The sequence below is a fragment of the Ranitomeya variabilis genome, chromosome 6 (assembly GCF_051348905.1).
Source record: "Ranitomeya variabilis isolate aRanVar5 chromosome 6, aRanVar5.hap1, whole genome shotgun sequence".
NCBI lineage: Eukaryota > Metazoa > Chordata > Amphibia > Anura > Dendrobatidae > Ranitomeya > Ranitomeya variabilis.
In genome coordinates, this window is record NC_135237.1 from 248,975,560 (window position 1) to 248,992,689 (window position 17,130).

General features: G+C 43.7%; 1 protein-coding gene and 1 long non-coding RNA gene across 4 annotated transcripts in view; one reads left to right on the forward strand and one right to left on the reverse strand.

The window, feature by feature from the left end:
• EPB41L4B (erythrocyte membrane protein band 4.1 like 4B) overlaps positions 1 to 17,130 on the forward strand; it is a 1,243,532-nt gene that overhangs the window by 223,993 nt on the left and 1,002,409 nt on the right. For all 3 annotated transcript variants that reach the window (XM_077269579.1, XM_077269578.1, XM_077269580.1), the window contains 2 exons: positions 6,409 to 6,461; positions 16,857 to 16,977. In XM_077269579.1, coding sequence (XP_077125694.1) covers positions 6,409 to 6,461; positions 16,857 to 16,977 — 174 coding nt within the window. The remainder of the gene's footprint in view (positions 1 to 6,408; positions 6,462 to 16,856; positions 16,978 to 17,130) is intronic.
• LOC143782277 (uncharacterized) overlaps positions 1 to 17,130 on the reverse strand; it is a 38,342-nt gene that overhangs the window by 5,497 nt on the left and 15,715 nt on the right. The gene's annotated exons all lie outside the window — the stretch shown is intronic.

Consider the following 17,130-nt stretch of genomic DNA (forward strand, 5'->3'; position numbering starts at 1 on the left):
AAAAAAATTATATTCACGGCTCTGCGTTATAACCTGTAGTGAAACACTTGAGGGATCAAAGCTCTCAAAACACATCTAGATAAGTTCCTTAGGGGGTCTACTTTCCAAAATGGTGTCACTTGTGGGGGGTTTAATGTTTAGGCACATCAGGCGCTCTCCAAACGCGACATGGCGTCCCATCTTAATTCCAGTCAATTTTGCATTGAAAAGTCAAATGGCGCTCCTTCCCTTCCGAGCTCTGCCATGCACCCAAACAGTCGTTTACCCCCACATATGGAGTATCGGCGTACTCAGGACAAATTGCACAATAACGTTTGTGGTCTAATTTCTTCTCTTACCCTTGGGAAAATAAAAAATTGGAGGCGAAAATATAATTTTTGTGAAAAAAGATGATTTTTTATTTTTACGGCTCTGCATTATAAACTTCTGTGAAGCACTTGTTGGGTCAAAGTGCTCACTACACATCTAGATAAGTTCCTTAAGGGGTCTACTTTCCAAAATGGTGTCACTTGTGGGGGGTTTCAATGTTTATGCACATCAGGGGCTCTCCAAACGCAACATGGCGTTCCATCTCAATTCCAGTCAATTTTGCATTGAAAAGTCAAATGGCGCTCCTTTCCTTCCGAGCTCTGCGGTGCGCCCAAACAGTGGGTTACCCCCACATATGGGGTATCGGCGTACTCAGGACAAATTGTACAACAACTTTTGGGGTCCATTTTCTCCTGTTAACCCTTGGTAAAATAAAACAAATTGGAGCTGAAATAAATTTTGCGTGAAAAAAAGTTAAATGTTCATTTTTATTTAAACATTCCAAAAATTCCTGTGAAACACCTAAAGGGTTAATAAACTTCTTGAATGTGGTTTTGACACCTTGAGGGGTGCAGTTTTTAGAATGGTGTCACACTTGGGTATTTTCTATCATATAGACCCCTCAAAATGACTTCAAATGAGATGTGGTCCCTAAAAAAAAATGGTGTTGTAAAAATGAGAAATTGCTGGTCAACTTTTAACCCTTATAACTCCCTAATAAAAAAAAATGTTGGTTCCTAAATTGTGCTGATGTAAAGTAGACATGTGGGAAATGTTACCTATTAAGTATTTTGTGTGACATATGTCTGTGATTTAAGGGCATAAAAATTCGAAGTTGGAAAATAGCGAAATTTTCAAACTTTTCGCCAAATTTCCGTTTTTTTCACAAATAAACGCAAGTTATATCGAAGAAATTTTACCACTATCATGAAGTACAATATGTCACGAGAAAACAATGACAGAATCGCCAAGATCCGTTGAAGCTTTCCAGAGTTATAATAACCTCATAAAGGGACAGTGGTCAGAATTGTAAAAATTGGCCCGGTCATTAACGTGCAAACCACCCTTGGAGGTAAAGGGGTTAAGAACCTGTATTAGTTAGAAACAGTACTTGCAGGTAACTAAAAGAGGGTTCAAAGTCTTTTGGGGCATATAAGTAGTAAAGGAAATATATAGTAAGGGTATTTACAGACCTGGTGCTCTGTGTCCATTTCACAGCTTGTCGCGGTGTTTGCAGAAATATACTTGAAGTAAATAATGGATAATTCGCTCTGAGGCGGGAGACGATCAATTTCCACAACACGCGGGGCAATAGGTTCTTCTGTGCACTTCAGTGCGACCTAATGCTGAAGAAGCACGGGTAAATCTGGACAGCACAAGACCCAGGGTTAAAAGAAAAATGAAAAAGTCTTTAGGCATCTTGGATGTAGAAGCCAAAGGAAAAATCCTAGGCATTAGGCCTGGCTGTAAGTCTTTAGATGAATAGCATGAAGAGAAGGATTAACTTCCAGGCATGGAGCCAGGAGGGGGTGAGGAGACCCCTCAACTGAGGTCTGCTCTGGGTCACATCTTGTACCAGACTCCCTGAGGACTTTTCAGATCTCTGTCTTGTCTAGACGGAGACTTGATGTCGCTCATCCTATTGAATCTTGGTGACAGGGTCACTGACCAATAGGATCTATACCCAATTCTTTGTGAGATCATACATTGTAAGAATAATATAAATCATACATTTCACCAGCAGATGGTGCTAGAACACAGCAAATGAGAAATACTACTGAGGAACACCTTGAAATAAAACACATGAGTTGCATTGAGTCTAAAATGGAGGTGACTAGAAATAGATAATTACAGCTCACTCACAAATGCAGGGAATTAATGTAGAGGGACAGCTAGAGAGTGAGCTGTAGTGTACCTAAGCTACTCAGTCAAGAATTACTTAAAGGAATGGACACACTCTGGATCTGGTCACTGCACATATCTTATGCATATCTCATTGTGTGTCCTATCATTAGTGTTTGTCATAATCTAACCTGAAGTTCTTCCACACCAAAGTCATTCCTTTATATTGCACAGGAGAACAGTCATGCTGAAACCGAAAAGGATTGTCAATATCATTAGTTGGGTGCTTCATGAGAACTTTTCAGTCAAAGAAAGAGATAACACTTGAAGTAGAGAAACAGAAAATATGAGGACATGTCCTCCAATAATGAAGACAAGTGAGCAAAACTTTCACTGCAGAACCATGGGTCTGCATTATTGGAGAACCTGTCTTTATGTTTTTGGTTTTAGGACTGAGTAATCTATATATTGGACCCTTGGAATTTATACTACTGCTACCTGTGCTGGCGAGCAGGTTTGAGTTATCAACATTATCAATATTGAATGGCCTTTGTTTCTTGATTGGAAAATCCACTAAGTTCTCATATTGCGCTTGTCTATTGATAAATGTGACCATTTTCTGCCTGACTAGTTTTTTGGGGTTTGCAGCAGGGAATACTTTACTATTGTATCTGTATTTACTTTGTGGGAAAAAAAAGAGGGCCATCCCAAACTCTAATGCTTCTGCAAAACAAGACATTTTGTATGCTTTTAACAGTTAATCCTTGAAATATCTAGATATCCCTAACCATAGGTAATAACTCGTTGATTGTTTGAGGTCCACCTGCTCTGACTGTTAAGGTACCGTCACATTAAGCGACGCTGCAGCGATAGCGACAACGATGCCGATCGCTGCAGCGTCGCTGTTTGAACGCTGGAGAGCTGTCACACAGACCGCTCTCCAGCGACCAACGATGCCGAGGTCCCCGGGTAACCAGGGTAAACATCGGGTTGCTAAGTGCAGGGCCGCGCTTAGTAACCCGATGTTTACCCTGGTTACCAGCGTAAAAGTAAAAAAAACAAACAGTACATACTCACCTGCGCGTCCCCCAGCGTCTGCTTCCTGACACTGACTGAGCTCCGGCCCTAACAGCACAGCGGTGACGTCACCGCTGTGCTTTCACTTTCACTTTAGGGCCGGATCTCAGTCAGAGCAGGAAGCAGACGCGCAGGTGAGCATGTACTGTTTGTTTTTTTTACTTTTACGCTGGTAACCAGGGTAAACATCGGGTTACTAAGCGCGGCCCTGCGCTTAGTAACCCGATGTTTACCCTGGTTACCAGTGTAAAACATCGCTGGTATCGTTGCTTTTGGTGTCAAACACAACGATACACGGCGATCGGACGACCAAATAAAGTTCTGGACTTTATTCAGCGACCAGCGACATCACAGCAGGATCCTGATCGCTGCTGCGTGTCAAACTAAACGATATCGCTAGCGAGGACGCTGCAACGTCACGGATCGCTAGCGATATCGTTTAGTGTGACGGTACCTTTAGTGATTCTGAGATTGGGACTCTGCTCCCACAAGAATGGGGCTTTCCACTCCCATACTGAAAGACATGAAGGTGCTCGTGCTTGGCCCCTCCGCTCTATCCATTTTCTGTGTGACAGCAGAGTACAGCACTTGGCTATTTCCATAGGCAATGAATACAGTGAAGGTCTCTAGCATGTGCATCTGTACTCCATTCAGTATGGGGCTGCGGAGCCCTGATCTCGAGATTGCTGGTGTGAGAGGTCAAACTCCCAGTGATCAGCAAGTTGTCACCTATCCAGCACCTGCTTAAAACACTTTATACAAGCTGGATTTAAGGAAATCTGTCAGTAGTATCAATCCACCTAAGCTGTCTATCTCAAAATGTAGGCCACAGAAAGTTGAATAAAGTGATACCTTGATATCTACAATCCAATGTCTTAACAACTCATTTGCATGTAAGAAAACTTGATTTTTTTCTGGATTAAGATCTGTTTGTAGAACACTGTTCTGTATGAGAAACTGCCTCCAGAAACTTATTTAAAATCTATCTGGACTTTACCATTGTGAGACATGTAATAACTGACACTTTTCTCTCTGTTAGTTCTGGTCTCACTGGAAAGTGGTGTGTGTTTAATACAGTACAGCAGAGCTAACAGTACAGCAAAGCTAACAGTACAGCAGAAGTGAACGTTGTCTCATTATACACATTTACAGCAGCCTGTGTTCTCTTAGTGGTGGCAGCTCTGCTGCACAGCTGTGTCTGATTGTAACTAGCTCAGTACAGCATAGTTGACCTTTGTCTCAGTACAAACACAATATGAACTTTTGCAGTTGTTTTCTCAAAGTGCTGTCAGTCCTGCTGTATTGCCTTCCCCCACACTGGCTGGCTGTGAGATAGAAGCTAGAACACTGTGAGAGGACAACTGCAAATGTTTTTGTAATGAGAGATACGTTGTAGACTCTGTGCGAGTATGAAAACAAAGTATCAGTCATTACATGTCACGGTGGTAACGCCCTCATTAATTTAAAATCCGCTCTGGGGGCATATTCTCGGGGACATCAGTGTCCATCTTATAGATCTTAACAGCTCATTTCTACAAGGTAAATTATGGCTTTCTTTGGAATAAGACATCCGATCACAGATCATTCTCCCCTGCTCTGCCGGCGAGCAGAGGAGAATGATGAGCGTTATATTAAAGTCCGAACGACAACAGGTGGGGGCTTTTGGGACTCTTACCCCCATCATCCGACACCTGCTGCCACTAATAACAGCTGCTGGCTGCGATCTAAGGAAATAAATTAATGAAAAAACCCGACGTTGGCATTTTCTTGAACCAACCAGACACAATTCACAGCTGGGGGCTTCAACCCTCAGATGTCAGCTTCCGCAAAGTTGGTTATCAAGAAAAGAGGGGTCCCCACGCTGTTTTTTTTAATTAATGAAATAATTTTTTTAAAAAACAGCATAGGATCCCCCCGTTTTTGACAACCAGCCTTGCTAAAGCTCACAGCTAGGGCTGCTATTCTCAAACTGGTAAGGTGACAGCTGACATCAAGCCCACCTAATTCCCTGACGCCCTCGATCTCCTGTAATAAAAGTAAAATAATAAACCAACAATATACCATACCTGTCCGTCGTTGTGTCCCACGCTGTAATCCATGTCTGGGGGCTAAATAGTTTTCAACCAGGACAGTGCCAAGATGTGACCGTCCTGGCTGAAAACCACTGGTGAAATAAGCTGCTGAGCGCAGCATCATTCACCAGTGGTGACATCATCGAGGCCGGGCTGAACTGCGCTGACCTCAGGATAGTGGGAAAAAGCCGGTGATATCACCGCTGGTGAATGATGCTGCACTCTCAGAAGCTCATTCACCAGTGGTTTTCAGCTTTGGAATACCCCGATCATCCGCACCTACTGTCACTGTTAGTAGCGGCAGCAGGTGTCGGATGATGGGGGTAAGAGTCCCAAAGGCCCTCACCTGCTGTTGTTTGGACTTTAATATAACACTCTTGATTCTCTCCTGCTCGCTGACATGGCAGGGGGGAATGATGAGAGCCGGACTCCGCACCTGCCGCCTGGGAAGAGCACTTACCGTAGTTCTTCCTCTGTGCTGATGGGTGTCACACAGAGGACATCAATGTATGTTCTCCGTGTGCACGTGTGCGGGATGTTTTGCCGTCTGTGCTGACAGTAAAAAAACGGACATGTCAGCGTGTTTTGCCCACGGTCCGTGGAAACACACTTACATGTGCACAGACCCATTAATTTGAATGGGTCTACATGTGTACGTGCCCCCGGTACGTGTGGAAACTGTTACCACACGTACCCGAGACGTGGACGTGTGAAAGAGGCCTTAGAGCACGTTCACACATTACGGCCACAATTTTTCTTTTTCTTTTTGGCAATGGCCTTTTTGCTGCAATTTTGAAAATCACATCAAAATAGTACATTTCTGCTGCAGTTATTGAAAACATAACATGACTGCAACATGTAAACATAACCTGAAAGAAAACAGTAGAGTAGGATTTACGTTGATTGCAAGCATCACGATCGTATCATGATTTTTGAATATTAAATATTTAGTTGGCTTTTGACGCACGGCAATACTGACTTTTTAGTTAAACTTGGGTTCAAATGTGTTGTCCAAAAACACCACCTCGTGGCATGCTTAGTGAGTCTGAACTTACACTTCTCATTTACATCTTACTTGAATATTTGTTCTTTTTTTCTTGTTTTATAGATTGAAATGTCCGTATGAAACTTCCGTAGAGTTGGCTGCTTTCTGCTTGCAAGGTAGGAGTATAGAAATAAGTATATGGAATGCCACAGTTTAAAATAAATATATAAATATACATAATGTAAGGAGGCTGTCGGACACATAATGGATATAGGACATTTAGGGCTAAGGGGTCAATCGGCCACGACATGCTGATTGTGAGCAGCTTGAAGAGTTGGGAGAGATGGCTGCTCACCATGTCTGGGTGTGGTTCACTTTGTAAAATGAGGACGATTTGTCTCACATATGTCTGTGTATATGGGGGTGTGCAGTTATCCTGGATTGAGTGCCTTTGCTGAAAGGACTGAGAATCTGGTCTCTAACCCTGGCGGGGAAACCTCCACTATTGTATGGATTTATGTTTTTTGCTTTATAATTTACTCTGTGCCATACAAGGGCTGTATTTGAGTTTTCCTGTGATATGATTTATGAGGACTTAAATAAACCAGATGAACTTTTAAATAACAACTGTTCCTGTGATACCTCATATCGCTCCCAAGTGAGTAGCATTGTTACAATATATACAGTTCTTTGAAATGTATTCGTACTCCATTAACTTTTCCACATTTTTTCACGTTACGCCCACAAACTTAAATGTATTTAATTTGGATTTTAAGTGATCTCATAACGCAAAGTATCAAGTATTTGTGAAGTGTTAAGAAAATGATACATGGTTTTTAAGAAATTAAATCTGAAATTGTGACGTGCATTTGTATTCAGTCTCCTGTAGTCTGATACCCCAAATAAAATCCTGAGTGATAAATTGCTTCCAGAACTCAAATAGCTGGCAACTTGAGTCCACCTGTGTGTAATATATTGCCAGTCTAACCACAGCTGTTCTGTGAAGGCATCAGAGGTTTGTTTCAGAACATTAGGGATGAAACGGCATTATGAAAAGAAAGAAACACCTCTAGATAGGTCAAGGATAAGGTTGTGGAGAAGAGTAAACCAGAGTTAGATTATAAAAAAAATATCCCAAGCTCTGAACATCTCATGTAGCACTTTCTAAACCAGCCTTCAATAATAGGAGTATGACACATCTGCAAACCTACCAAGACATGGTCGTTCACTTAAATCGACATCCCAAGCAAGGAAGTCACTAATTAAAGAATCAGCTAAGAGAACCATAGTCACTCTGGGGGAGCTACCGATAATAAAGCATCGGGGTGCTCGGGCACGCTCATTACTCGTTCGAGTATCGTGGATGGTTGAGCGCCATGCTAGAGTCCCCACTCTGCATGTTCATTGGCTAACAAGCACCAAACATGCGGAGATTGCCTGCCATACATCATAATGCTGTGTGTTAAGGAAGAGTTGTTAAAGGAGGGAGCGCATATTATACGGCATGATATGTCAGGGTTTAATATTGCTATTGCAGTACTTGTATACTACTGCTGCAGCATTAAAACAATCCTTGTCAGGGCTAAATATTTTCCTTTCTGTAGTAAAACTGCTGTTAGCTGCATTCAGTGGAGGGAACGTCTATGATTAGAGACATCTAGGCAGGGTTTAATATTGCTATTGCAGTACTTGTATACAGCTGCTGCTGCTGCATCATTAAAACAGTCCTTGTGAGGGCTAAATATTTTCTTTTATTATATTAATGCCAGAGAGTTTCCAGGAATACCGGTATATACCTAATTTAAAATGCACAAGGCTTGCGGTAAGGGACGGGGTTAGTGAACGCGCTGCTGATGGTGCAAGCAGAGGCCGTTGGCCACGTTAAACCATGCCTGCTGCGGAAGCCCAACAAACTTTGCAGGGGGAGCGTGGAACACCAATCTTAAAGACAGAACAGTGTGAACAGCTGGTCGGTTGGATGGCAGATAATGCTTCCAGAATGTTCCCCAGCACCACCCTGTCTTCCACAAAGTCCAGTCTCATTAGCCAATAGTCGGGACCACTTAATCCTCGCCCTGATCCTCCTTCCACACACCATGGTGAGTCCAAGGAGACAAGGGATCCCACATTCGGACACTCTGAGGAGCTCTTTACATTTTCGTTTATCAATTCTGGCCTCACACCTCACATTTCAAGAGGGACATGAGGGGCTTGTGTGTTGTGAATTCCGCTCTTGGGCTCCCTCCGGTGGTTGTAAGTGGCACTTTTGTGAGTTCTGCTCTTGGGCTCCCTCCGGTGGTTTTAAGTGGAACGGCTGCTCCTTGGATTTAGCAGTCAGCAGCTGCTTCCACTGATCGTCTATTCTGGCTCGGCTATTTAAGCCTGGCTCTATCCTTCAGCCAGTGCCAGTTGTCAATGGTTCCTGGTTGGATTCACATCTCTGCTTTGATTTCCCTGATGTTCTGACCAGTTCAGCAAAGATAAGTCCTTGCTTGGTTCTTTTGCTGTCCACATTTTGTGGACTTTATCGTTCTGCACTTTCTATGTTTTTTCTAGTCCAGCTTGTCAGTATGGATTTATTCAGTTAAGCTGGAAGCTCTGGGAAGCAGATTTACCCTCCACACCTTTAGTCAGGTGTGGAGATTTTTGTAAACTCTGTGGTGGATCTTTCTAGTTTTTTAATACTGACCGCACAGTATTCTGTCCTATTCTATCTATCTAGCTAGAGTGGCCTCCTTTGCTTCATCCTGGTTTCATTCTGCGTGTGTCATTTCCCTCTCCACTCACAGTCAATATTTGTGGGGGGCTGTCTATCCTTTGGGGATTTTCTCTGAAGCAAGATAGCTTTCCAGTTTCTATCTTTAGGGGTAGTTAGTCCTCCGGCTGTGACGAGGTGTCTAGGGAGTGACAGGAACATACCACGGCTACTTCTAGTGTTGTGTTAAGCTCAGGAACTGCGGTCAGTACAGGTACCACCTCCTCCAGAGCTCGTCCCATGTTGCTCCTAAACCACCAGTTCATAACACTTGTGTAGTGATGACCAAATATTTGAGCAGCCGTGGTCAGAAGATGATGGTGGGGAATGGCAATTAGTGTCTTGAGGTAAATTATGAAGAAACACAGTTGACAAAAAGTAATGTTGAGTCAACAAGTCAGGAGGACCAAAGAGCTTAAGTGTAAGGCGAAGTGGTTGACGATGAAGTTACTGACCCAACCTGGGAAGGTGTCATGTAGAGCGAGGCCAACAGCGCAGAGTCGGAGGGATCTGCAGCACCTAAACAGGCAGGAAGAGGCAGTGGGGGTGGCCAGAGGGAGAAGGTGGACAACTGTTCCCCAGAGAAATCACACATGTCAAATTCACAGGCCAAGGGTTAGGTATTTCCTAGTCCCCCAAACACTAATCGGGCACATTTCCAGACTGTTTGCCCAGAAAATGTTGCAGTTTAGGCTTGTAGACACTGCGGCTTTCCGCAGCCTCATGACGGTGGCCATCCCTCGGTCCCCAGTCACCATTTTTCCCGGTGTGCCATCACTGCCTTACACCAGTACGTATCCCATACCATCACCCGTGCCCTGACCAACGCCATTACTTGGTAGGTCCACTTAGCCACCTACACATGGACAAGTTCTTGTGGCCAGAGGCACTACATTTCCCTGACGGCACACTGGGTGAACTTAGTGGAGGCCGGGACCAGATCGGACCCTGGGACGGCACACGTGTGATACTGATGCTGAGGATGGCGGTCCCTAATTCAATCCGGGTTACCTTCACCTCCTACACCAGTTCCTACACCCCTTCCTCCTCCTCCATCTCCAAATTGTCATCTCAAAGCATGCCATAAATCTTAGTCACAAGCTGGAAGCACTGCAGCACTGCCTCAGGGAAGCGGCAACAGGCTCTGAAGAAACATATTTGTGTAGGTGACAAACTGCACACTGCCTTAGAGTTGTTGAAAGGTATAACATATTAGACAGATCTGTGTCTCTCGCCGCTGAACCTACAATCAGGCACAGTGGTGAGTGATAATGGCCGTAACCTGGTGGCGGCTCTGAAGCTTTGCGACATGCCTGGCTCAAGTGCTCAACTTAGTGGTTTAGCTTTTTCTGAAAACCTACCCAGATTTGCCTGAGCGACTTGTGAAGATGCTCCGTGTGTGCACCTTTTTCTGCAAGTCAGCTACAGCTGCCGCTGGTCGTCTGGCAGTGCTGCAGCAGCTCTTACAAATGCCAGCTCACCTACTGGTGCGCGACATTGCCACTTGCTGGAACTCCACATTGCCAATGTTGGCAAGATTTTGTGAGAAGCACAGGTCAGTAGTTGAATACCAGCTACAACATGCCAGTCGGTATTCTGGTCAGCATCCGCACATAACCAATGGGTGAACATGGATATCTGACATCTGTGAGTATGGCACACAAGGCTGACTTTATATCCCGCTGCCTTTCCTGCAACCCTTGCATTTTATGTAATTTAACCAACACTGATTACTGGTTGTTCACCCTTCTCTACCCACGGTACAAGGAGAACTCTATCTCTCCTTTCTGCAGCGGAGAGGGCTAGTAAAATGGTGCAATAGCAGAAGGCCCTAACCTAACAATTAGTAAAAAAAAATATATATATATATATATATATATATATATATATATATATATATATATATATATATATATATATATATATATATATATATATATATATATCCCATCTGACCTGCCCTGCCTCTTGTGTTTTGTCAGAGCGGGTTTTAGTGTCTCCGAGGGCATCGTACATTATAGGCGCATCCGCTTGTCAACTGAAAATGCTGACAGGCTGACTCCTATCAAAATGAACTAGCACTGAATTGGCCCAGACTTCTCAATCCCACCGGATGACAGCAGCAGAATGTAAAGCCAATTCAAATATAGGGTCATCAGGCGGCACTCACTCAAAATCTTTATAGGGTCAACAGGTGTCCTTCACTCAAAATCTTGAGGGTCATCATGTGACCCTCGCTTTTAATCTTGCCAGGGTGTGTATAATGCTCTACTTAATAATTTGCACAGAATGTGTATGAGGACTACCTCTACAATTCGTATGTATGTATGTATGCCCCTTCACCCAACCAGGCTAAATGTTTTTGAGCGCTTACACCTAGTGCAAAGGCTTTATCAGTCTAGGAGTCCCAATCCTTAAAAATGGTAAAAGAATGTTTTCTGATGCCCTCCTCTATTTGTCTTTCAGGGTGTATTGCAGTTTTTCCTTCAAATTTTTGGCAGCCCTTACACTTACTCAATAGGCTTTACTCCCACTACCTAACAATTTTAACACAATGTGTATAATACCCTCCTTTATATCTAATACAGGATGTATCTGAGTCCCTCTTCCTTGTAAATTTTGACAGTTCTTGGATTCTATACATAGACTTTGTGAGTTTGAGACCCTCCTGTGAAGAAACCAGATTGTATCTTCATTTCCCAGACAACCATGTTTTTGCAAAACCAAAAGTATTGGCTTTTTATCTGTATATTGGCTTGTGAATTCAAGTGTTTATATCTGGTGGGTCAAGAAGACAGACTTGCCAACTGATATACTATCTAACATACTGTGTAAGTCTGTAAAGGTACCGTCACACTAAACGATATCGCTAGCGATCCGTGACGTTGCAGCGTCCTCGCTAGCGATATCGTTTAGTTTGACACGCAGCAGCGATCAGGATCCTGCTGTGATGTCGCTGGTCGCTGAATAAAGTCCAGAACTTTATTTGGTCGTCCGATCGCCGTGTATCGTTGTGTTTGACACCAAAAGCAACGATACCAGCGATGTTTTACACTGGTAACCAGGGTAAACATCGGGTTACTAAGCGCAGGGCCGCGCTTAGTAACCCGATGTTTACCCTGGTTACCAGCGTAAAAGTAAAAAAAACAAACAGTACATGCTCACCTGCGCGTCCCCCAGCGTCTGCTTCCTGCTCTGACTGAGATCCGGCCCTAAAGTGAAAGTGAAAGCACAGCGGTGACGTCACCGCTCTGCTGTTAGGGCCGGAGCTCAGTCAGTGTCAGGAAGCAGATGCTGGGGGACGCGCAGGTGAGCATGTACTGTTTGTTTTTTTTACTTTTACGCTGGTAACCAGGGTAAACATCGGGTTACTAAGCGCGGCCCTGCACTTAGCAACCCGATGTTTACCCTGGTTACCCGGGGACCTCGGCATCGTTGGTCGCTGGAGAGCGGTCTGTGTGACAGCTCCCCAGCGATCAAACAGCGACGCTGCAGCGATCGGCATCGTTGTCGCTATCGCTGCAGCGTCGCTTAATGTGACGGTACCTTAATAGTAACTGTACATTGAGTGTGTTAAGCTTTGTTTATTGATGTGTGCTTATATGCTAATAGTGCTACTTAATCCCATCACCATTGTTTACCTTATCTTGATGTTGGACTGAAAGACCCTGGGTAATTCTAAAAATAACTTACATGCCTTGGGTATAAAGAGACTCAGAGATCAGATCCTGGGAAACTGAAGTAACACAGAGCTACCAGCCAGACATTCTGCAAACCACCCAACAGACAAGAGAAAGGACTGCAGCCAATTCATCATGGCACCATCACGAGAACACTGATCTATGATTCTATAGAAAACAACCTAGGGGTTTTCGGCTCCGGTTGGAAGGACACAGATTTGATCCAGTGACCATCTCTGAACCATGGATATGTTTATAGAAAGCCAGGTTTGGGACCCGCTGGTCGCCTGGTTCCATGGAGATGGTCAGATAAGCCAGGTGGTGACTCTCGTGTCAACTGGCTTTGGACCTTGTATGGACTCTATGGACAGTTTTTGGTCATCTCCCTATGCTTGTCGTTACCTCTTCTCTGTGCGTGCATCCACAGACGGAGTAGCGACCCTGGGAGCTCTGACATCGTGTCAACTGGCTTTGGACCTTGTATGGACTCTATGGACAGTTCTTGGTCATCTCCCTATGCTTGTCGTTACCTCTTCTCTGTGCGTGCATCCATAGATGAAATAGCGACCCTGGGATCTCTGACATCATGTCATACTGGAAATACGTGGAGACGCAGTGATCTTTTATATGTGCCCATGTGACCCTGGGAGCTCTGACATCATGTCATTCTGGAAATACGTGGAGACGCGGTGTTCTTTTGTATGCGCCCATGTAACCAAGCAATTCCAGCCATGGTGGGATTGTTCTGTTTGCTATTGTGTGTTGTGGTTCAATAAAGTATTGCCACACTGTTTTACCTTAACCCTGTGTTGTCTGTGTAGTGTATTGCCCACGGGGAGATAGAGCGGGCGTTCAGTGGTATGAGCCGTGGTCCATGCAGTCTTGCTAAAGACAGCCGGGCCAGCACCTCCTTAATAAATTTAAACAGGATGTGTCTGACAATGTCATACACACCACATAGCCAGATAATGTAGTAAAATGTTAAAATTACATTGTCCTGTGACTACCGGTGGGTGTAGTTTTATGTCCTTCTCTGCTGTGTCATTTACTGTAGGTAAATGGTTCAAAGTACGTGACCCCTGCGTCTCCACCTTTCTGGGTAATCCGAGGGACAGGGATAGACTAGGACCCTCCCTAGTTTAAGGGATCAGGTAGGCGCCCACCATACCTAGTCACTAGTTAACAGTGGATCATCATGAAGACCAGATTAGTAGCTGATGTGCTGCAAGGAAAGCGCATCGTTAGTAGGTTTTCTATCTGGTGGCATAAAGACACTCTGAAAATGGCAACTGCTATCACATGGAGATGTGTGCATGCAGCCATGCACCTTTCCAGGAGCTAAGAAATAAGTGTTGTGATGTCACATCTGGGTTGAATACTGGAAATGACTTGGCTGTGGTTGGCATTGAATGGCACTGGGAAGACTCATTTGGTGTTGGAGCGGTATGAGTCCCAGCCATGGTGTAGCATGGTTGGCAAAGAATGGCACTGGGGAGACTTGTGTGGTGCCATGAACAGGAAATGTCTTAAGCCCATAGTGACCTCATTTCCTTTTAATGGCCATTTGATCTGATTTGAAATCAGTCTCCTCTTCCAGAAAATTGTGACCTCCTTCAAAAATCAGTCTGAGAACCCAATGATTGTCTTGTGTAAACAGATATACGAGACATCTCCATTGTAGGGAAAGAGGTATTTTATTAAGACGATTACAACAGCTGGAGACAAGAATGTCTTTCATTTACCTGACATTCTTCTGCGATTTCAGTTCTTGTGTTTTTGTAAATATTTGAAACATAGTACACCTACTTAGTTGCTTGTGACAGTTAACTGTTTTTGTACCATTTATATATTCTGCTATTGTACTTCATGTAAAAATATTAGTGCAGTTATTTGCAGAGTATATTGGCATACAAAGTTGAAGGCCGCACAAACTGGAGACAGAAGAACAAAGACAACTATTATAGGTTATTATAGCAACTTCTTTAAACCTTGTGATTTCTGCAGAATTTAATAGGTCATATGGCATGTAATTGTGTAAATAAAATGCCTCTTAATAGAAATGACAAATGTTGTTGTTGTCATGGTAACGGGTGCAAGAGACACATTTTTCAACGGTAAACATTGTTATCTGTTGCTAGTTTCATTGTGGATTATAGACTGTATGGACATGTAATATTGATGACCTATTCTGATAGGTCATCAATATCAGATGAGTGGGTCGGAGTCCTGGCTCACCCACTGATTAGCTGTTTGCGGCAGGTGGGGGAAGCGGGGCACGGCTCTCACCGTTCTGCACGTTGCTCTCTGCGCTGACACCACCGGCGCCAGACTACCCTGCTTTGTGCGCTTTTTCCTCTTATACTTCCGACACTGCGTGCCCTTTACAGGATCTCCCCGCCCCTCCTGGGACAGCAGGAAACTCAGTCTCACTAGAGCTTCCCCCAGGCTGCAGGGGAAGGTCTGCCTCTTCAAAGCAGAGGATGCAGCCCTTTTAGTTGCGTACCCGGCATGCAGGTACCCGTGGTCCGGTGAACCTCCTTACATATGCGTGGCTCCTCATCCCTATCCTTGTATGCCTGGCCCCCATGAGCAATGCATTAAAAAAACAAAAACAAAACATCCTACAGGCGAATCCACTGCGCAGCTGAATGAAAAGAGCGCGATCTGCGCTATTCCCCTGGTGATCGGTGGGGGCGGCCATCTTCCTGTGGCCGCGCGTGCGCAGATGGAGCACTCTGCTGCCCGGGGCTTCAGGAAAATGGCGCGTGCACAGATGGAGATCGCGGTGGCCATTTTCCTGAAGCCGTGTTCGCATCTCGCATTCTTCAGTGGTTATTTAGATTAATACATTTCAGAGTTTTGGGTGGGCAATGACTGTGGGTAGTATATTATCAGAATAAATAAGGCTATGTTCCCACAATAAGCTTTTGGTGAGTGTTTGATGTTGCAGATTCTCTGCACCATTTCTGCGCCTATTAAGTAAATTAGGTTACTTGCATTTTTTCATTGCGTTTTGGAGTGTGTTTCTTTATGTGCGGTTTTATTGCATTTTTGACGCTGCAGTTTTTCTTTTCTTGGTGTCATGTTTTACATTTTTTTTTATACTTTATGGCTTTTGGCTTTGAAAAAACTTTGATATAGTCATGTGTTGAATACATGTTTTTTAATGCGTTACCGCCAGATGTGTTTGTACCTGTGGATTTTCCCATATCTAATGCAAGTCTATGGGAAAAATGTGCACATGAATCTGTGTAGCCGCAAGAGAAATTGACATATTTTGGATTCAAAACATTCACCATGGGTCAGTTTACGCTGAGTAAAATAAAACCACAGTGGTCATGAGATGTCTAGAAACCCCACCCACTTTGTTGGAAATGTAAGCCACTGCATTTTTGATGCAGCAAAAATACACAGTGCCAAAAGCTTATCATGGGCCCACAGCCTAAAGATCTTTCAGAAAGTTTATTTATTTTTTTTATAATTCAAGTCTTATTTACTGTGTGTGCTAGGTGTAAGCTGAGAGCCAGCGGTCTAGAGTACAGCTGTCTTACCAGCTTTATGATGGTCTTTTTGTTTTTAATTTGAACTGTATCCCGGTGGCTTTTCAAAGGCCGCTTCCAATGACTAACAGGTATCTTCCTGCCTGCGTATGTAGGGAGAGACCTGTCACTCTAGGGAAGTGGGCAGAGAGAAACTGCTGAAGATCCGCCTATCCGACTAGTCTCCTGGGCATCTTGTTACTGATTAGATTTACACCTTCAAAAACTTCCAACCTGGTCTGTGTGTGATTTATATGGAACTTGCTTTAGTCATCTCATGTTTATTGACATTTGTGGTTGTAGAATATCTTCAGCTAGTCACACATGGCCTGACTTTTCTGATCAATCAAACTAGTGGGCAGATAATGTGAGGGATCCGTAAACAAGCATTTTTCAATATTTGAACTCTACATTTTTCCTCAAATGAGGATTTCAGTATGTATATTTTTAAAGTTCTTAAACAATTTTTTAATTAAAAGGGAAAGATGAACATTGCAAGGGTTCCAAGGCTTGCCAAAGTCTGATAAATATTCTACAGCATTGAATGTCCAGATTTAGATTTTACATTAAGTCTCATAAAGTTATATTATGTTACAGCTGAGCTTGGCGAGTGTGAACATCCAGAGCACACACCAGAACTGGTGTCTGAATTTCGATTCATTCCAAACCAAACTGAAGCTATGGAGCTTGACATCTTTCAGAAGTGGACAGAATGCAGGTATATAGTAAAGCTGCTGCTTTTTCACTTCACTGTAGCTGTGTCTCATTGGAATAGCTGCAGAGTATAAAAAGTTTGCCACAAGATTAGCACACAGAGAAATGACTCTTTCCTCCAGGATTGGATGGTTATAGACTACAAAACCAGCATTGT